This window comes from Phyllostomus discolor, chromosome 8 (assembly GCF_004126475.2).
Source record: "Phyllostomus discolor isolate MPI-MPIP mPhyDis1 chromosome 8, mPhyDis1.pri.v3, whole genome shotgun sequence".
NCBI lineage: Eukaryota > Metazoa > Chordata > Mammalia > Chiroptera > Phyllostomidae > Phyllostomus > Phyllostomus discolor.
This window is the reverse complement of record NC_040910.2, coordinates 66,631,906-66,654,400: the sequence shown is the minus strand read 5'-3', so window position 1 is coordinate 66,654,400 and position 22,495 is coordinate 66,631,906. Positions and strand designations below refer to the sequence as shown.

The 22,495-nt window shown below is 42.3% G+C and overlaps 1 protein-coding gene across 1 annotated transcript in view; it reads left to right on the top strand.

Annotated features, from left to right (window-relative positions):
- MYOCD (myocardin) overlaps positions 1-22,495 on the top strand; it is an 87,890-nt gene that overhangs the window by 39,375 nt on the left and 26,020 nt on the right. The window contains exons 3-5 of the mRNA XM_036032966.1: positions 5,106-5,161; positions 6,829-6,904; positions 8,728-8,889. Coding sequence (XP_035888859.1) covers positions 5,106-5,161; positions 6,829-6,904; positions 8,728-8,889 — 294 coding nt within the window. The remainder of the gene's footprint in view (positions 1-5,105; positions 5,162-6,828; positions 6,905-8,727; positions 8,890-22,495) is intronic.

The window sequence follows — 22,495 nt, the reverse complement described above, 5'->3', positions numbered from 1 at the left end:
TGGATTAGATGCAATCAGTGATCAGAGAGCAATTTAGTAAATATTTGGACCATCTGCTGTGAGGAAGGCCCCATAGAGCACAGAAGAGTCAGACATAAATTCTGTTTCAAAGTGCTTACAGCCCGGAAGGGGCCCCGAATCACTCCTGCGTAATCAGCCCCATTAACAATATTGACATCACTGTGTGGGAGTGGGTATCTGGGAGGATCGAAGGAAATAAATTACACTTTCTTTCTCTCTCCCATTGCTGTGTAAGTGGGGCTAATTTATATGCATCCAGGGGAGAGAGGGGAGAACATTTAGTTTCTTATCCTGGAACACAGAAAACAAGCTTAGAGGACTGAAATGGACTGTGGAGGACCCAGGGCTCAGAGAGGCTGGGACTCCTCTGCAGAAACTCCTAGAAAGCCGCCACTGGCCAGAATGAAATGTCTGGGTGGCCTGGTTCCATGGTCTGATCGATGTAAATGAATTTAAAGTTACAATGAGCTGTCTATGAATGGTGCTGCCTTTATTTGTTTTGCAGACTAATCCAAGCCACAGCAGCCACATACTTACTGCAAAGCCTTGGTAAATCCCTGAATTCTGTGATTCTCCTCCTGCATAGCAAGAAGAGTGACGGGGGCAATTCCTGTTCCCACACCACAGGCAGCTTCATGATAGCTTTGAGAAGTGGACTGGGCAAAGCCTTCTTCCTTTCCTCAGCGCATTCATTTGACTTGGCTTATCCCTACAGCACCCTAGCACACACTGCTGGCTGTTGAGCAGAACACAGCATGAGGGATTAACCTGTCCGCCTCCTCCCTTCTTTCTAACATCTCAATTTCAGAGATAGGAAGAGGCACATCCCGGATTTTCATGGCAAACCCACTATAGGTCAACAATCCTAAATTCCTTCTTTTCTTCTTTTTTCCTTCAGTTTTCTGGTTTCTTGTTCCTTTGACACTAGTAAACCAGTAATTATAGACATACTATGAATTTTCCATTGTACCCTTCTTCTGAGAAATTCCAAAATTTTCACTTCTGGCAGGCCCCAAGCCAGGTCTTCAGTATTACAAAGTTACATTGAGAAGACCCCTAACACTATCAGCTGGTACTGAATTGGTAATATATTGTCAACCTAAAAAAGAGAATAATTCAATTTACAGAGCATTATCACAGCTAGCTCATTTACTTGGAATAAAAATATTCATGATCCAATTTGTCTTTAAAAGTGAGGCAAAGAGAGGGCAAGCATTACTAGATGCACTTTATAAGTGGGAAACTGAGAACACAGGGAGACTATTGGAATTGTTCAAGGCTATACCAGAAATACGTGGCAAAACCAGGACAGAGCCCAGATGGATGGTTCCCAAATGTTAGTCATCCAAGACTTCTTTAATTACACCTGTCACTGTCATAGATCTAATCTTTGAGTTAGTTTTGTCTTCCTCCCAAAGGACCTTACATACATGAATTATTAACCCACGTGTCTGTCTTTGACTAATGAATGGCACATAAACTTACTGACCAGTGCTTTCTCATGAGGACAACCACTATTAAACCATGTTGTTACAAATCCAAGCAGCAATCTTGAAAAGTGATAGTTCACTTTGCCTAAGCAGCCTTCTTTTCCCTCTGGGCAAACATACCACTTTTCTTTAGGTTTTTGAAATACTAAAAATCACTCCTAGAAATCATTACTCCCATTTTCAACTCCCAAGGACCCTACATTAGGACCCTACATTAGGACCCATGAGCCTTATAAACTCTGGAGCAGCTCTCAGACTTGTGCCTCAGAGTCAGCTGGAGGGCTTGTCAGAACATAGACCCAGAGTCGCACAGCTGGATTGGATTCTGTAGATCTGGGGTGGGACCCAAGAATTGGCACTTTTGACAGGTGTCCAGGTGATGCTGAAGATGCTGGTCTGGGAGCCACACTTTGAGCACCACTGCTCCAGCTCCTGTCCCAGAACACTGGTACTTTGATTCTGCCTCTTGACCCTGATCAGAAATACCGAGGGAGCCCTCCAAGCCTTGGAGTTCTCACCCTCCAAGCCTAGGGGCAAGCCACTGGTGAGAAGAGGTGAGCTCTGCTTCAGCCACAGCCCTGTTCTGCTATCAGAGCTGCCATTGACGCCAGGCCCCCACCCTGTGCTGGCCCCTTACTTGTTTACAGTGCCCTGTGGTCTATTTCCTTTTTTTTTTCTGGGATTCAGATGAAGATGTGAGGTTAGAGTGCAGAGTAGGGCTGCAGGAGGTCTCTTCTCACCTGGGGATCTTTACCTGAACTCTATGAAAGCAAATGTTTGTACACACAGCTGACCCAAGTTAGCTGGAGCTGCAGGCACCTAAATGGCAGGGCTGGGTAACTAAACTCTGAGGTGAGAATGTGAGTTCCCTTGGGAGAAGCGATTAGTCTCTCTCCAGGGGGAATGAGTTAGATGTGTGGCTGACTGGACTAACAACCATATTTTAATTTGAAATCACATCGACTTATCTTTTTTAATTTAGAAATTCAAATTCTTTTTCAATGTTAAATGTCAATGTCCCTTAAATACAAATTTTTGCCATTTGATACCCTCAGGGCTGGCAGCAGAAGAGGTCCCTTTATGTGTTTTCCAAAAAGTGAACTTGGGTGGCTGCCTCACGGCTGGTGCTGGCCCTCAGAGGAAGTGGCTAAACCCATGTTCTCCAGAGTCACAGAAAACGCTGATGTCTGTGGCAGGGCCTGGCAGGGTAATTTTCCACAGAGTAACCTCCAGCCAGTGCCCTGTATAACATCCCTTGACCTCTGAGGAGATCAGCATGTGGTAAAATGCAGGGCATTGACCTCTTTGGCTTTCTTCCCAAGTCCTTGCTAAATGGACATAGCTTCTCTACCCTGTGTTTTCTAGAAGGTTCCAGAAGACCTTTGTGCTCCTGGGATCAGAGAACCAGACTGTATGAGTCATTTCACAGTGGAGTTATTAACACCAAGAAGTGATGAATTATAGCTCGACAAGCTAAGATACAGGAAATGCAATGTTTCTTAGAACAATTAAACTGTGCTAAAAAGAATTGAAGAACCTCAGGGACAAGAGAACCAGATAAATGCCACCCAAGTTTTAAGCCCAATTAAAACCATTTGACTTTGAAATGTAAGAGATATCTCAAGATACATACTGTGCCCTTAGGGGTTGCTTCTTAAGGAAAAGGATGTGTTATTCTTCTTAACCACCTAATCAGGCCTCACTAATATCACTTCCTTTTCTGGACTATAAGTGATTAAACTACACCAGTATATAATATCTACTGAGATGAACACCAGCGTGTGGGGCACAGGTGAAGACCTATCTGTTCAGCTTGTACAGACCCACCAGGGTCCACTGGACTTCAAGCAGATGTGTAGGATCTGGTTGCCTAGGGAAACAGGAGTTGCTTTTAGAACTCCATCAATATAAATTGCAACTGTGATCAAATGCAGGAAAAGGCAAGCCTCCTTACTAAGGATGGGGCTAGACCCAAATCAAAGAAAATGCACAAACATCACAATAGAATTGCACATGTCTCCATATGATTTCTTGGAGTCACTGAGTGAGGACAAAAGGAGGGAGGGAGAGGGGCCATTTGAAATGACAGGTTTTACAAAGAAGTGCATAGTAAGAGTAAAAGTAGCCAAGAGAAACTGTTGTTAGATCTATAGAAAATGCGATATTCAATCAACACATTTATTTTTTTTCCTATGTGTAGGGAAGCCTCTTCATCTCCTCAAAGTAGTAGAAGGGGCTTGTCCCATATACTTGGCACAAGGCAGCCAGCTGGGACTATTCAGCATGCTCCTCTGGATAACATTGTTAATGCTGGAATGAAGCAGTGAGAGTTAGAGACAGCATGCTTAGCACCTTCCCAAGCAGTGTCCTCAAGAGAGGGTAGCATAGTCTGGACTATGAAGGACTTGACTTAATGTCTTTTGAAAACTGCTCAAATCTAGCTTGATCTTAAAGACTGAATGAAGCACAGATACACACATAAATGCACACACATAGCCCCAAGCACCAATTTGGCCAGAAACCAAGTTTTTTATTCTGGCCAAAATTTGGAAGAATATTTCATTGCCTACAGCTTAAAAATGGACACTTGTTGGAGTAATATTAGAACTGTGGGTCACATGACTCATCCACTTGTTCAGACTTGCACAGAAAAATATTCAGTGCAATTCTGTAATCTCTGATCAACCTCATCACTTGTAATGAAAAGTGATTGTTTGTGGCTCCTGATTGAGATTGTTGCAGGGGATCAAAAAGCCTAAGGAAGAAATGTAGAATTTTGCTGAATGAGTCTACTTCTGTGCTAAGTCCAAAGAATTTATTAAATCCTGGTGGTGAGGAGCTGGGGTGTGGTAGGAGAAACAAGAAGTAGTGGGAAGAATGGAGGCTGGCATTCGGTCAAGGTTGTAAATGGCTGCTGTGTGCAATGACTGACCAATGCCTGTGTCTACTGGTTGTTAATATCTTGGACACACACCCTGAAAGAAGCCAGGTTGTCAGAGCAAGTAGGCTGCTAGCCCTACCTGTGTGACCCTGGGCAAGGCAACCAGTTTTCTTGGGCCACAGTTTCCCCTTTCTGTTCAGGGTTGGAGTTGTATTTCATTATCTACAAGGTCCCTTCCAGCCCTCAAAGTCTGATTCTGTGCTTCTCACTCAACACTCTTGGTTGCACATTCCTACCAAGCAGCCACGTGCCCCATCCAAGGGACAAGTCCCTTCTTACAATATGGGACCCCTATCCACAGAGTGTGTTACTGACCCCAAGTCTCCCCTTCCCCTCAAACTAGAGCATTGCTTCTGCCCCCAGTTTCCCATAGACCTGTGTTTCCTCAGGAACTTGGAATGCCCTGTCGCCTCTTTCTGTCACACCTGCCTCTGTTGCTCCTTCTCTTTTAGGCCTAAATTCCACCTTCCTCTGTGTCCTGTGGCTTTAGGGACACTGGTGTCCTCCAGGCCTTTCCTCTTCAATTGCTTGTGGCCTAATAAAGGCGACCACGTTCATACTGTGCACAGCTCAGCCAGCGCACCAGCAAATGCTACAATGCTGCCCAGAGCTCTGGGGCCAGCTCTGCTCACATCTTTGTCTTTCTGTTTCAGCACTGAAAAGTCCAACTGTATTCCATGAGCAAAGAAAACATTTGGATAGTAACAAGGTAATTTTCTGCAAACTGCCTTCTTCCTGAACTTAGACTCTGGGGTATAGGTCCCTCAATGCTAAGCTTTGGCTAAAGCCAGTAGAATTCTAGAGGAAGCTCAACCAGTTTGCCAGTTCCCTACTGGCAAAAAGTCTATGGGCAGCCCATAATTGCCCTACAAAATCTTACACCTATAAACTGAAAGCTGTGGAAATGCAGTCAGCTATATTAGCTTTAAAAATGTTATTTTTTAGCTTAAAATGTCCCCAATCTTTCTGATGTTGGGGAGATCACTGCAAGGATGCAGTAGAAGTCAAAGGGCATCGTCCCACAGGGCAAAAGTTTGCTGGTTCAGTTCCTGGTCGGGGCACATGATGGGGTTGTGGGTTTGGGCCCCAGAGACAACCAATCAATGTTTCTCTCTCACATCCATGTGTGTTTCTCTTTCTCCCTCCCTTCCCTTCTCTCTTAAAATAAATAAATAAATTCTTTTTAAAAAAGAGGGCAAAGAAATTTTAAACAGGGAAGTAAAATTGGCTTGCAAGGTGCTTTGCCTTTTATTACAGTCCTTTCTTAGCAACAAGCAGATTTTTAAATGCAGTTCAGAGCTAAGGTAGAGCCTGTGGATACAGACCTTATTTGCAGTTACTTAAGGCAAAAGGCATTGAGTTTATTTCTCTTTCTGTTTCTGGGAGAGGGTTGGCATTTGAGGGGGGAGATCAACATATATTTTGCACCTTCATAGCAAATCTCTGCCACCTGAACATCTCAATAATATAAATACTGTTTAGCAAGCATCTGCACTATAAGTGGGAAGGAGACACAAAGCAGGTGTCTTTCTCCCAGGATTCCTTTGTCTAAGAGTTCTAGCCTTGCAACTAATCTGAGTGGAGGAGGAAACAGAGCTCTGTAACTCTTCAGAGTGCTCACTCATGAGAGGCTGTGGTTCCTACTACCTGGAGAATAACTGCATTTGTTTGTTTATTTGTTTAATCAGAACTTGAGTGATCCCCAGGCCCTTCTCAGGGGCCAAATCAGAGATCCAGTATAGTGGGATGAAAACCCAGAAGTGGAAATCAGGGGCCTGAGGGGCAGTGTGGCCCTGCTGCAGCCCACCTCATCCCCACAGGCAGCTCTGTGACCAGGAAGGGATGAGACTGTCTACAGCCTGTTTCTAATTGTCTTTCCAACTGAGGACGGGTTTGAATCTGCAGGGTTTACATTTTTACTGAAGAGAGGAGTCAGATGAATAACAGGAGGAGGGCGTATGCTGTCATGTTGTTCCAGATAGACTCGGGTTACAGGTCACTTCTAATCCCAATTAATGCTGTGGCCATTTTAAGAGGCAATGGGATAGGGTTAAGAATAATACAAGCAGCTTGGTGCCATCATGATTTCATTAATATTTTACTAACATGTACCTACCTGGCCTTTGGCTTTGTAGAATTGATGTGGACCCAAGCTTTTTACCTCTTTATCTTATCTCTCCATCCTAAAACTATTAAAGAGACTTTTGTAAGTGTATCTGCATGATATTGTAGGAGACCAGGGATATTTCCATGTTCCATTTGCCATAAAAAGCATACCCTCCCCTTTGAGAAAGTCAGATTTCTCTTAAAATTGAAACTAGGTGACTCAGCTATATGTGGTCGATAAAAGAATGCACTCTCTGCTTGCACCTGCAGGCTGAAGACACCCTGAAGCGCAAGGCCAGAAACAGGTCCAGTGGTGCTGGCTTGGTTACTATGCACATACTCCAGGGTAAGTCTGCAGGAAATCATGAACCAGGGCACCCCCCAAATGGCGGCCATTTGCAAGAGTTGTTTGTCTCTGTACAGTGGCTAAGTCCTCTTAGAAAGTGTGCTCTGCCATTAGAAATGGGTGATTTTGAGCAGCCACCTAGTCATTCTGGGTCATTTAGACAACCAATGTGGAAAGCCATATAATGGCTATAAAGGTATCAATCAGACTTGGGTTCCGATCTTAGCTATGCCACTTCCTAACTCTCTCTGAGCACATAGTGAAGGTCCAACATATAGCAAATTCCTTTAAAATGTGCGCCTCCCTTGAGCCCAGTAATAAATTTCTAGTACAGGCCTACCTCAGAGATATTTCGGGTTCTTTTCCAGACCACCACAATAAAGCAAGTATCACAATAAAGTGAGTAGTAATCTCTTCAGTGGTGGAAGGTCTTGCATTCAATTTGTAAAAATCACATCTGTGATGTGCAATAAAGCAAAGAATGGTAAAACAAGATCTGCCTGTATTTTATCCAGAGAAAATAATCGACATGCAAAGATTTATGTACAGTGATGTCCATTATGAAATAACTTTAGGTACTGAAACATTGCAAATAATGAAATCTCCAACAATAAAGGATGGGCTAAATAAATTATGCATCCATCATATAATTAAATACCTTGCAGCCACTACAAATAAGGCTTTAAAGAATAATTCTTTCATGACAAAAGGTTCACAAGATGATGTTTAGTGAAAAAAAAAACAGAAAACAAAACTATATTTGCGATCAAATTCAGGGAAGAAAACCCATACACATAAACTATATTTGCACTCAAATTCTGTGATGAAAAGATATAGTCCTAGCAATGTGTGTGTGTGTGTGTGTGTGTGTAATTAAGAAGGATACCCACTTATGATTCTCCGTAGGTTGTTTCCTGGTGCTTCTGTCTCACATGAAGTGCTTTGCAGATATAGATTCTTAAACAAGTCTGGCCTGTTGCAACAGTCAGATGTCCCGAGGCTGCTGCTGTATGGAGATTTCTAGATCAGACACTAGGCCTGTGTTAATAGGATGAAAGTAACAGAACAATGGGGTTGAGAGGCTTGTCTGTAAATACCTCACTTTCTAAATTTGCAATGTTGAGAGTTAAGCCGCAAATTCTATAATTCTGTATCATAGCAACACCTGGTTGACTAGCTCCTCCTCCATTCGTCCACAGGAGTGAGTCAGGGCCTAAGTGGCAGAGGAACACAGATGTGGTCTAAGGCTCTGTCAGCAGCCTTTCTCACCCACCAAAGGATCATCACCTGCTCATTGGATAAATTCAATTTTTAAAATGCCTTGGTTTAATTAAATAACTGTTTCAAAGGAATTTTTTTCTTTTACAACTGACCTGGATATTTGAATCAGCATCACATTGGCAAGTACAAAAGCCTGAAGAAATCATACTACTACAACTAATTATAACAACAGATAGTATTTACTGCAGGCTCAGCCTGCACCTGGGAACCTACAGACAGGGTTCCAAATGTCGTAGCTTAGGGTCAGCAAGCACTACAGTCCCCAGGGACTGCTTGCTTACAGAATCACCAAATCGCACATTTCCTCAAAAATCCTCACAAAGCAAGTTTCTCTAACTTTTCTTTGCGCCTGACTTGCTATTTGACTTTATTTGGAAGTGTCTAGTCTTAGCTGTTAATCCATGTGAATTGATGATAATTGTGTTGAAAAATTATTAGGATGGTAGAGCACAGTGTGACACATGATTTTGGTTACAAAAGCAAAAACAATAAAATAAAAATACAACATTCTACAGCTGATCCTTTTCCTGCCAACCCCTCAGCCTCCACTGCAGAGAGGTCCATTCCAACTGCTCAGATGAAGCTGAAGAGAGCCCGACTTGCAGACGATCTCAATGAAAAAATTGCCCTCCGTCCAGGGCCACTGGAGCTGGTGGAGAAGAACATTCTCCCTGTTGATTCTACTGTGAAAGAGGCCATAAAAGGTAGGAGAACACATGGCATGCTTCCCTCTGTGCCCTGAGATGTGGGGCAGCCATGGCTCAGATGTGCTCGGGCCCTGGGGCTGCAGGCCTCTGCCCGGACAAGATTCATGCCATGAGTTGCTGTCCCAGAATATTCCCATACCCAGAGGTCCTGGGAGTGAGGACAAATTCCCACCCACTCACCCTCCAAGGGTAGGTAAACATAGATGAATTTTGTTCTAGTTAAGCAGGTTAAGAATCCGACTTGGTATAAACCTCAAAACATGTGCTCTACAAGCATCCATCACTTAGGGGCCATGGCTCTCTTGAGCCTTCCTCTTGTACAGGGGAGTGGACTGCAGAGTAGAAACAGCCAAAACTTGATGAGAAGGCCTGAGCTCTAAGCCCGGCTTGCCTGCGGTGTGTTGGGGTTTCCCCAAGTTAGTTCACCTCTCTCAGAAACCTGCATCACTAAGCCTGCCCAACTCCTAGACTCTGGGAGCAAAGTTCAGGCTCTGTAAGTTTGTGAAAACTCTTTGACAACCCTCATATGTATTAAAAAGGAGTACAAACACCTAAACAAGAGACACAAACATTAATTCTGTTACAAACTGTTTAAAATCATTTCGTAGACTTTTTGAGCAATTGAGAACAAATGGACCCAAACAACCTGAGCATACTGAATCTACTCATAGAAGTGTTGGTTGGGGTGAAACTGGGAAAATATGGTAGAAGGAAGAAAGAAGAACTTAACATTCCCATAGACAAACTTATTTTCTTCCAGTTATGCCCATAAAGAGTTCTAAGGATTATGTATTTAACAAGCAATGAACATTTAAATGTTTCAACATGTTTTGAAAAAGTAGTCATACCTTCGTACTCACTGGCTTCAGAACCCACCAAACACTGACCTCATCACATTTTGATGAGAAAAAAATGTTCCAGCACTTGGTGCTTGATCAGGAATAGTCACACTTGCTTGAACTTGTATGAGTCACAGAGCTGCCCTGCAAGAGAAAATTCTTCATTGCTCAGTACTCATTGGTTTTGGCACTCGTCATGAGTCCCGGAACAAACTAAAGATGAGTACCAAGGTACCACTGTATATGTAAAGATGTTTTTATCAAACACTAAGTTTATTATCAAACTTACCATTAAGTGTATTATCCACATTCTAAAATCTTGCTCTCAACCAACCATTCAAAGGCCACATGGATTTTATATTTAGAAGTTGTAAATATAAAAATATCAACTCTAGGAGAGACAATATGCTAACCTGTCAGTGCCTGTAAATATGCCGTTGTGATTTGCCATCTGCTACACTCTTTCCCTGCACACTAAGTATCCTGTGCCTTTGAATTAGGACTAGTTCACTCAACCACACACTACCTCCTCCACCTTTACTCTGATAAGGTCCAGGACAAGAAAAGCTCTCCACCGGGCATCTCTCATCATTTCTTTGAACATTCTATTCCATGTATGTAAATTTATTATTGATTTTTGTGTGAAAGGCAAAAGACCTCATTTTAATTTGCATTCTTTGGTTTATGGTGAGATTCTATTTTTCCACGTGATTTTGTGTCATTGCCAATTCATGGCTACTCCTTTTCTTCCTACTGAGCATCTTCTTCCTTTACTGCTTTGTCCAAGCTATTTATATAAGAAAAAAAACTAATCCTCCACCTGCCTTAGGTATTGCACATTCTTTTACTAGTTTGTCCTTGGTCTTTGTGGGTGTGTATGTAGAGTATATTTTACCTATAGCAGTTTTTAATTTCTGCGTAGTTAAACCTATTAGTCTTTTTCCTTATGGTTTCTGAATTTAGTTATTGAAAACATTTTTAGCTAGAGAATATAGTTGTTTCTTCTATATGGTCTTCTAACATTTTATATACTTTATTTTCATATTTCAATCTTTAGTGCACATGATATTTTTAAGTGCATGGTTTTAAGAGAAAGACCTAGTTTTAGAATTATACAGTTTTGTTGATATTTTACAATTTTTTTTAATATCCATCTTCATGAGTTTCTTTACATTGGCCTGATCTTTCTAGTATTTCCTGTCTACTCTCACAAGTATGTGCAGGGTAAAATTTAAAATCAGTTTATCACATGCCAATTTCAGTCTTATTAGAATTTTCTTTGGGATTGCAGTGAATTTACAGGTTAATTTATAGTGGATTCATATGTTTAAAATATATTGATTCTGAGGCAAAAATATAGTATCTCTCTCTCTACCTATGCAAGTCTTTCATTTCCTAAATAGGTTTTTTAAAGTGAAGTCAATTACTGCTGACATATGGAAAACCTATTGATGTTGCACATTTATTCTGTAACTTTGCAGATTCTCTTAATAATTTCAGTAGTTTCTCAGTTTACCTCAGATTATGTAGGAACACAATCATACTGTCTGCAAACAATGAAAATCTGCCTCCTGCTGCAGGTTTTTCTGCTTTGATGCACTGGTTGATACTTGACAAGTGACATTATGGTTTTATTAATAGAATGTATAGTTAATATATATTTTTAAATTATATGCAGAATATTTATACATAAATTACATATAATTTTTGTTTATAAATTATATATCATATACTTACTTATAAATTATATGAATTTTGCTAAATTTTAAAAATTATGAAGTATAACATACTATATTATATAAATCAAGTTAAATATGTTTATGTATAAAATATTGACATTATATGTAGATGCATATACTACATAAATTATATGTATGAATATAAAGCACATGTAATTCATATTACCTTATATTGTGCAAAAATATTATACAAGTTAATAGTTATTAGTACAGCACATGGTGGAAAATTATTAGTATTGCTGCATTGCTGGTGCTTCAAAAGCAGCCTGACATTGTTACATGTATGGTACATCTTTGTTATGTTGTTGATGATGACATTGGTTTGGTTTTGTTTCTATCATGAATGGGAATTTCTCTAGTCATTCACCTCCATATGTGACATTAGTTGTTGGTATAAGTAGCTATTCTGAGGAAATATTTCTCTGCTCTGTTCCACTAGGAGTAGTTTATAATATGGAGACTGTTTTTAAATGTTTTTGACATGCATGAAAAGATCACATGGGTTTTCTTCTTCAACTTAGTAATGTGAGATTGCTATCTTTATTGATCACCTTGCATGTCTGGGGTTTTCCCGGACATGGGAAAAAAGAATCTTACAAAAATTCTTTTTTAAAAAAGATTTTATTAATTTATTTTTAGAGAGGGGAAGGGAGGGAGAAAGAGAGGAAGAGAAACAACAACGTGTGGTTGCCACTTGAGTGACCCCTACTGGAGACCTGGCCTGCAACCCAGGCATGTGCCGTAACTAGGAATCGAACTGGCGACCCTTTGGTTCATAGTCCAACGTTCAAACCTCTGAGCCACATAAGCCAGGGCAGATTCTTTTTTCTAGAAGTTGCTAGTATTTTATTTGAGATTTTGCATCTCTTGTAACATTAGTTGGAATAATGGTAGCTGCTAAACAAACCACAAAATCTTGGCAGCTTAACAACAGAAGTATATCTTATTTATAAACAACCCAGAGGGTTTCTCAATGACAAATCTTTGAGGCACCACGGGCTCCTTTAGTCTTACTGCCCACCAGCCCCTAGAGCAGGGTGGCAAACTTCCTCTAGAAGGGCCAGATAGTAAATAAGCTAAGCCATCTCAGCTGTCTGTCACAACTACTCAGCTCAGTTTCTATAGCATGAAAGGAGCTGTAGCAGTAAGTAAAAACATGAGCAAGGCTGTGTTCTAATAAATCTTTATTTATAAAAACAGAGTAGGGCCACAGGCCACGATGTGCCAACCTGTACCCTAGAGCTATATTATCCTCTGAGGGGAAGGGGAAAGAAAGAATAAAAAGGACCACATACATATTTGAAAAGCTGCAACCTGGAAATGAACACATCACTTCCACTCACATTCCATGGTGCAAATACTACAAATAGTACATATGGCTGGGAACATTCTTTTCTGTATGAAAAGAGATTTCCCAGCAATGTGTCTATGCTGTGGCCAGGAGAACATAAATTTTTGATGAACAGCTAATCCTCTCTACTACAATGTTCCCAAATAATATTGGACTATATTGTTGCTGTTTTATATTTCTCAGGTTTAAATGTCAAAGCTACATGTGCTTCACAAAGTGTTATAATTACCTTTACATATTTTTTCATGTTTCGGAAATACTTAAATATGATCACAATGATTAGTTGCTTGGAAGCATTGCCTATTAAAATCACTGGGGCTCAGTACTTTTCTTAGGAGTAGTTCTTTGACAGCTGTCCTTCAGTTTTGTTCATAGTTCTCTGTGTATTCAAATTTTCTCCTTAAAGCAATTTGTACAATTTAAACTTTTCTAAAATTCTCACCATCCTCCCTGAATTTCAAAGTTATTACCCTAAAGTTGCATAAAGTATCGGCCTCAGTTGTTCTGAGCTTCTCTGAACCAGGGGTTACGCTCCATTTTTCATTGCAAATGTTGTAATTTGAGTATTCTCCCCTTCCTCCCTCTCTTTTTCATACACTTGCTAAAAATCTTTTTCTTTCAATGATTATTATTACAAAGAAGCCATTCATAAATTTGTTCATGAATTTTTTGGTTTCTTGTCTTTCTTTGAATTCTTTTAATTTGACATTACATCAAGGTTGTGACTGTCCACGAGGAGAGCTGAGGGGCAGGCGTAGTAACTGGCTTCACATGCAGGCGTGAAGAGAGGATGGAGGCAGAGGGATGGTTAAAAACAGTGCACCCTATCCAAGTGAGCAGTCAGGAGGGCATGAGCAGGAGCAAGGTCAAGGTCATGGGAATGGATAGAAGACAAAAAATATCAGGGCTATTAAAAAAATAAAAGTAATGAACAGGATGCACAGGTGCCTGAAGGCAGGAAAGCAGGACCCTGATTTTCAAAGCTGGACTCTGTGACTTTGGCCAAATGGCCACTGAGTTAGGAAATGTCTCTCTGGGCCTCAGTGGCTCCTCTCTGAAATCCCAACAATAATAATGGTTGTCTCATGGGGATTTTTTCAAGGTGTATTTAATTTTAAAATGTAAAGACTAGGCCAAGCACTGCAGACATGTTAGCACACTTCATCTCATTTCTGACCTGCAAGACTTTGCACTTCAGCAAGAAAAGAGGCATGAAAGAAGAAAGTTAACTCTCGTGATAATCCTTAGGAAGGGAATAGGTAAAAATCACAATGCAGTGTAATGTGTGTGCATCCTGGGAGACATGGCTTCCTCGATGAACCCTGAAAGAAGAGGGCAAAAGTGAGTAATAAGGACCAAGATGTAGCACTGATCAGGCTATAAAGGCATTTCAAATTGTATCTTAAAAGCAATAAAGAAGTTCAAACTTCTCTCATCACTTAAGGGAACAAATTCAAGTACTCTTCTAATTACCTAATAAGGGAAAACATAATTTAAAATGCAAGTACTAACAGCGAGCCATGAGGAGCCATTGGAAGGGTTCCTAGTGGGAATCAGCGCTGTGCTTTGCATGAACAAGGCAGCAGTTTTGCATGTAGCAACATCCCTCAGCTGCAGTGTGGGCTCAGTAGGAGTGAGATGGAGTTACAGAGCTCTGTGAGGAGGCTAATGGACTTCTTTGATGAGGATTGATGAGAGTCTGAACCGGAGTCATGGCTGCAGGCGTGAAAAAAAAAAAGAGGATCTGAGAGGTCATTGATTTTGTATGATTAAATGATCAATAGGCTATATCAATTTGGACAAAGGGAAGAGGCAAATGTGACATCCAGGTTTCCTTTGTGGGCAGTTGGGTAAATGGCAGCCATTCATTAAAATAGGGACTGTGAGTAGAAGAGCAGATTTGGGGAGAGATGATGAATTCTTGTTTAACTCTTGGATTTGAAAGTCTCACAAGAGTTCCATAGGCAGGGATTAATTCAGCAATGCATGCTGTTAAACCAGGATTCAGAAGTATCAGTTCAGAGCTATAGACTTGGGAGACTTTAGCATGTATGTTAATTTAAACTGATGGACTACATAAGTTTGCCCTCTGATTCATTTATTTCTTAATATGTATCAAGCATCTTCCATGTGTCAGACACTATTCTCAGTGCTTGGGATATCTCAGTGAACAAAACATACAAAGATTTCTGCTCTAGCAGTGGGGGGAGACAGACAATAAACAAAAAGAAATAATTATATATCATAATAAAAGACAATAAATGCTGTAAAAAGTAGAATTAATCCAGGGTACAAAGAGTCAGAAGTGCCCACTAGAGTGTGGTTGGGGGAATGGAGGATGTATAAAAAGAGGGCTAAAATGAAGTTCTCGTGCAGTATTTGGGACAGAGGCAGGGTTTCTGTGAAGAACAGAGAGGAATGGCTCCTGAGAGAGGTGAAGGATGTAGGTTGACCGAATCCAAGGAGTTGAGTAGTAGGCTCTAGTAACGGAGAACTGAGCATCTGCTGTCAACCTGCGCACCAGCCTCTTTACTGGTAATCTTTCAAAGTGCGTAAGTTTTTGAGGGCGAGGTGATATCATCATACAGAACGTCATGAAGGCAGGAGTTGCTGAGAGGCCAGCTGCAGAGACAGCACTTTGTGTAGCCTTTCCCATGGCGATGAGGGTCCAACCACCTTCCTGTCACTTCTTGTGATCAGATCACCTCCCCCGATGAAGCAGTGACTCAGGCTGAGGTTTACTGTGTGTCACTCTCCTGGTGTCTGTCTATTTCCCCCTCCCTCTATCCACGTGCCTTTCCAGATGTGTTTGCATTCTCCAGCTCTCTCTGCAGCTGTGTTTCTGTGTTTCTGCCAAGCTCTCAGCAGAATGCTTAGTCACTGTCTTGCTCCCTCCAGATTTTAATAAAGGCCAACTATTCTCCAGTCCTAAGATAAAAAAATATATAGAACTTCTCCCATCACAGAGGAGGATAGTTTTTGACAGAGAACCAGTTGTTGCCCTGGCAGTTATTTCTCATTCCCAGATGTCAAGTCCTGTTGCAGTCAGCTGAATGACAGCAGTGTCTTTTCCCCAAAACTTCCCCCTCCTTTATGGAATCAGCTAGCAATCCCAGTTCCAGCCTGGAAGTACATTTCCTGAGTCAAGTAGAATTCTCATGATTGCAGCTGGCGGAGACATGGTCTAGTGTGACTGGAATGACGTAATGTGGACGAACAGGGAGCTTTCCGATTGGACTTCCATATGAGGCGGGGCTACATCTCAGAGCATGCACCTGACTCCCTGTTTTAAGTCCATAGATCCCTGCCAGCCACCTTCTCTCAGGCCGGCATACCGCACACAACAAGCATGAGGGTATGTGGGAGTGATGATTTACGGGAAGAGAAATTCTATGCTGGCATTTAGGTTGTTCAGCTTAGGCATGGGTCATTGTTACTCAGTGATCCCTCAACTTACTCCAAGCTTGTTCATTCTCTTTCTAGTTATCTAAATGTTTTCCCCATGTGATAGGAGCGTCCCTTAGCTACCAAGGAAGCTGTTTCTTGTCCAGAGTCCTGGTTTGTGCTTGAGGAAAACAGAACCCAGCTGGCTTTCCCAACTCTCCAATCAGTGGAAGGGTCCTGGGTCTCTGCTCCAATTGACAAGCACCTTCTCCCCAGGGGTCCTCATCTTGGCCTTGGATTGAGCCAGGCTTCCTACCTGAATGCCTGAGTCAGCTTTTCAGCTGCTTAAAAAAGAAAAATCAGATCTGTGATTCTGGATATATAGACTCAGTACCACAGATAGATGAGTTATTTTTATCACCCTAACCCTTTAACACAGGAAACAACATTTCTAGTCCACCAGTGCTGGTCCAGAAGTCCTCCACTCACAACTGTCACGTCACCTTTTTAAAAGGCACTGCACTAGTCTTTGCTCACCCTTATCTCCAAGGCTCAGACTTCATGATAAAACAAAACTAAAAGAATCATGTTTGCTGAAAATCCAGTCATCTTTGAGACTCTGGAAGTCCTGACACTCTCCTATTCACTTTTAAGGCAAATAGACAATAAGCCCAATCGTAGTCATTTGCATTGGCTCAAAAAGTAAATGTTTGCTTCAGAGTAACTTTCTCATGGACCAACTCTATCATTCCATAATGAGAAATAATTTTCAAAGTGCACATCTTTGGGGAAAGAAACACACTGAGGCATACATGAAAAATATTTCTCAGAGGAAGGTTCTGGGAAATGGGTGGGAAAAGAGAATTAGAGGGCCAGGATCTTTGGGTGGAGGTGGGAATGGCAAGAAGGAAAGTTAGCTAGCACTGAGCAAAGGTGTTTGTGCTGGTGTTGGCCTTTGCTGCCCACTGAAATGATCACAGGCATCTTTGAGAGTGGGCAGGGCATGCCCAAGTGGGGACTGCAGCTGGGAAGAAGTTTCTAGAAACCTTACAGGTGCTTTGAGAGTGTGGGGTCCTATAGAGGGAAAGTGAGAGACAGTGCTGAACTATCTCTATATCCCTGGGGATCTTGGTGCCAAGAGAATCAGCCCCAAGAGCTATATCAAGTGCTTAAAGCCAAGTTAACTGTCTTTCCCAATTTCTGTAGTCCTAGGATCAGGATCTGCCTAGAGACCTAAAGCAAACTTCTAGCCAGGAAACTGAGGAAAAGGAATCTTTTTTCCGTCAAAAGTCCACTAACATCTGTTTCCATAATGAAGGCTCTGATCCCCTTCCAGAGCAATGCAGTCAGTCTTTGCTGGACGATGCAATCCATCCTCTGCAGAAAAGGGTATCTTCAGTATACTGAAACATCTCGAGACAAAAGCTACATTAAAACTATACCTTCACCTAGTAGCCTTTTCACTGAGGGGATGGATTTGGTTTCAGTCTCTTCCAGGAGGATGTGAGGGGATGGTCTGCCCATGAGTTAAAATAGCTCTCCTGCTGCTCTGCAGCAGGACCAGGCTCCAGCTTGCTAGCAGATAAGCAGGCACAGCCCATTTTCACATTCCACTTTGTGGTTTCCAGCTCTTGGTGTGGGCCCAGCTGAAAGGTAACTAGTACTCCAATTATCTCACCCTAATCTTGGAATTTTAAATGTTTATGCAAAGGAAAGTACAACTGACTCATTCATCTAATCACTTGCAAGAGGGAGAGGGAAAGCTAAGAGTCACCAGGCCAAGATCCCCAAGGGGCCAGTGCCCAGAGCCAGCCCTGGAGGCATAGCTGGGGGATGATATCAGGGCTTCCCAAAGCAGGTCCTTGTCATCACACCCCCGAAGTGTCTACAGGGACAATAGCCAGGGCACAACACTCCCAGAGAGCCTAGCACCAGGGAGATTGGAGCAGAGGCCCAGACTCACAGCACCAAGGTGATAGACTTGGTTGTTCCAGAGGCAGTGAGATAAGCTGACCTTTGTCCTGGTCCACATGTGTCTGACTTGAACCAGGAAGGAGAGGAGAATGTGGCACTCCTTTCCTGTGACACTCCTCCTGCTCGGGAGAAGGTCTGTCTCTGCTCTCCCAGAGTGAACCACTCGGGAAGAGCCAGTTTTTCTGTCCCTGGAGTTGTGCTGACTTTCGCAAAGCTGACCACAGAATAAACTGCCTCCCGGGTGGCCTTTTTTATTTTGATAATGGTAAACTGGAGACAAGCAAATACTCCTAACAAAAACAATCTAACAATAACAGGAGCTAGAAATTATTGAACAATTACACATCAGGGACTCCATTATAAATAACATACAATGTGCTTTATATATGTTGTGTTATTTTCATCCTCAAAACACTGAAAGCTAGCTATTATTATTCTTCTAATTTTATAGATAGGGAAACTGAGGCCCCAGAGATCAAATAACTTGCCAACAGTCACTTTATCACTGAAGTGGTAGAACCAAGAAACAAACTGAGTCTGTTTTACTCCAGAACCCAGTTTCTCATTGACCACACTGAACACCATCTACGGGTCACCTCAAAGGAAGCCACTGCCATTGGGCCTCTCTGCTCTTACAGTCTTTCAGTATTTTTACGCAGAGTCTGGGCCAAGTGTGTAGCTGTGTGTGGGCTCCTGCCCTTTCACCCCCTCCTGCCCTGGCAATCACAGACTCAAACCGCTGGCAGCATCCAGGGAGTGGTGAGTGGCTGGGGTCCCCTGGTGGGGCCTTTTGGCCTGGACAGCCCTTGGCGGATCTCAGTGTGCTTGTCGGCATATTCTGACCTGGCACGTTGTACATTTTAGATGCCACACAGGAGTCATACTTGGGGCTTTGGCCTTCACCCTTTTATTTTTTTATTCAGGTGTAAACAAATACCCTACATGTTTTTGCACATACTAATGGTTTCTTCACTGGTTTAAGCAGAGGAACCTCTTTACATGATTGATGTCACTTGATAAAGTAGACTCTTAGAAGCCATGTCTCTCCAGGGATTGGCTCCCAAAATAAACCTCTGCCCTGGCTGGGAGAGTTTCTCCCTCACCCTTCCCAGCCCTGCTCTGCTAATCACCACTCTGTTGCTTCCCTTCCACTCTCCCCATTATTGCCAACCCCCTCCCCTTTTTAATTGCCTGCCCACAGCTGACAGTCATTTCAGGCTCCATTTAATCCTTCCTCCTCCAGGAGTCTGTTTGGACAGCCCCACACTGCTGGCTCCTTCATCCAACCACCAGCAGCGCTCCCCAGCCTGGTCCTTGATGATTTTCCCATTGTGTCCTATGGCCACAGCTAAATTACCTTCTTCTCTCAGTTTGTCATCTCTTCACCACATCACACTTGATTGTGTGTCTGCTTCTCTCTATTAGTCTTATAGTGGGAAGGCTGGAAATGAATAAAATAATTGACGAGTGCTCTGCCTGGTGCTGGGGAAATGAGACTGATTACTGACTCCTTTATTCCAGATACTTGACTTCTAGACTTTTCCATATGATCCCAGTGCCTCAATCTGAGGTCACCCAATGCCAGATGTTCAAGTGCAAAAGACATACTGCTGTACTGGTAGCAACAACAGGGCTTCCCCAACCCTTCCAGCCTTTCTCTGAGACAAGTCCCAGTGAGATCATCACAATCGCCCTTCCTAGAATCTCCCACCTTCTCTGTTCTCACAATCAAGGTGTCACATTCAGCCTCTCAAATCATGAAAACTCAAGCAAAATACATGGTGGGATATAGAGATGTCCTTGGGACAGGTGTGCAGAAAGAGGGGAGACATTGGCTCTTTTCTTTGTTCCCTCCTTCCAACCAGCCAGCAGATCTTCCAGTGTGTTCCTAACATGGTCCCTGGTGGCCTCCAGGGAGCAGCACTGACTTCCCACCCTTCTGCTGTGGCTCTTGAGAGTCCCGAGGCTGGGCCCTCCATCAGCCTAGCCTCAGAGCAACTGGACGGACTGGACCCTGCAAGGTCCTCCAAAGAGAGATGAGAAAACATCCCCCCTGCTCTGATTTACTGGTCCACATGAGCCCTAACAAATGATTATTTTTATTATTGATACACTATTAAGTGAACTGCTGACACAAACTACTGTTCTTATCATTTGCTGTCACTCCACTTAAAAAGGGGGTTGGCTGGGAGCTAAGAAGAGTCACCATTCTCTGTCTTTCTTTCTTCCCTCCCTTCCAACAAGCCTTCTTGAAACATTTTTACCCATGTTACACTACTTTGACAACTTGGCAGTTTGGCTAACTCCCTCTAATTCGTACACATTTGGGATGTGATGCTCTGGGTGTGGCAGGTATGGGGTGGGAGGAGTTTGTCACCTGAAATATCAAATTGCTAAGAGAAGATCTGTACTCATTTAGACTGAAGAAGTGGGGAGGTGGGATATATGATAATGAAGCTCTCAGATGGGGGCCCTGTTGGGCAGAGAAAACCAGCACCTCAAGGGGCCAGCACAGCCATACTTGGAGCCCCCTGAGGACGGGAATGGCATTGGCTTCAGGTGCTTACCAGGTGGGTCCCCATGAAGTTCTGTGATTCCTGGGCTGGGGAAGGCATAGCACCCACCTGCCACCACCAGCACCCATGCCCACCTGCCCCCAGCAATGCATGTAATTGTTCTAACAGGAACAAAGCATTTAATCCCACACATGTAAGTAGGATTTAGAAATTTCAAAAACAACATGGTTTCTAAAGTGAAGAAATTTATAGATTGAGTTTAAAATGGAAGTATATTCAGGGAGGCAACTGGAAGAACCTTCCTGGGAAGATCTCAGGCCAATGATCTCCTGGAGAAAGAAATATATACATTTTTTTCACATTCCATGGAAATGACAAATACAGCTTCATTTGTGAAGTGCAGCCTTTGTTGTGTGAGAAAAAAAAAAAGAAAGAAAGGTTGTGAGCTAATTCTGGACTCTTAAAAGAAAGAGGGAGCTATTTGAGACCAGAGTACTAATGGGGTGGAGGGAGAGTGACCCCTGACCTCAGAGAAAAAGCTGATATTTGTCAAATACCCAATGAAATGCCCCTGTTGAAAAATGAATAGGTTTCTGATGCACATAAGAACATGATAGGTTGTATTTATTTCAGCTGATATATAAACAGGTGTTTTATATTATTCTCCATACTTGTCTATTATTTCAGGTATTTTTATAGTTAAAAAAGTGTGCTTTACAAAATAAAAGTTGTAAAATAAAAGTTCCCATTAATGCAATGAAAAACTGTAGCTGCTACCAATAAAATAATGATTTTTAATTGAGGAAGACCTCTTATGTGCTCACATGGAAAGATCACCAGGAAACACTTTAGAGTGAAAGAAAGCAAGTTTTAAAATAGTATGTCTTACCCAGTCCTATCTGGATGAAATACTTTTTAAATATTTGTGTGTATATGTCTTGTTATGTGTATAGAATGAAATCTAGAAAAGGAAACAAATTACTCCCATGAAGGGGAATTATTATGGACATTCCATATGATATGAATTTTTATGATAAGCATTTATTACTTTTATAATCATAGAAAGCAGCAATATGGTCCCCAAGCTGTTCCAGGACAGTAGGCTGCCCAATGGGCCAGCGTCTGGAGTTTCCACCTGCCCTGTCCTTGTCTAGCCTCTTTCCTGATTTGACCCTTGGATGTCTGAGTGACGGGCCGTGACAGATGCCAGCAGTGGTGGTGATGACAAGCCCCAAACCACATTTGTTCCATGACTTCCAGCTCCTCGCTGTCTCTCCAGCCTGCACGGTGAAAGCGCCTCTCTCTTATCTGCTCAGAGCAGGAGTCAGAAGTTCTTGTCGGTGTGACTGCAGAGTACCGGGCTGGAAACTTCCTGATAACACCCAAATTCCTTCAGAAGAGCTAGGCCTGCAGTCGGGCCAGATGAGTGATACAGCCCCAGCACATGTTACAAAGTGCAGTTGGATAATAAACCAGATGGAATTGAGTAGTTAAGAACCATAAGGGACATACAAAGATGTCATTATAGTCCTGTCTGGTCTGGGAACCCCTCTCCCTAAGCTAAGGTACCTGTCCTGCCCCAAAGTCCACATGGGCTGCTGAGGAAGCAGTTCTGCATGTGAGCACCAATGTGGATTCTAAAATAGACACAGAGATATGAGGAATTGAAAGAAAATTTAAATACTAGACAATTAAAGGTGATCCTGACTTTTCTGAGACACATTTATGGCTCTTATAAACAGATATGCATTAATTGAATGGGGCTTTGGTACACCCTGGTGACATTAACTAATCCTGACA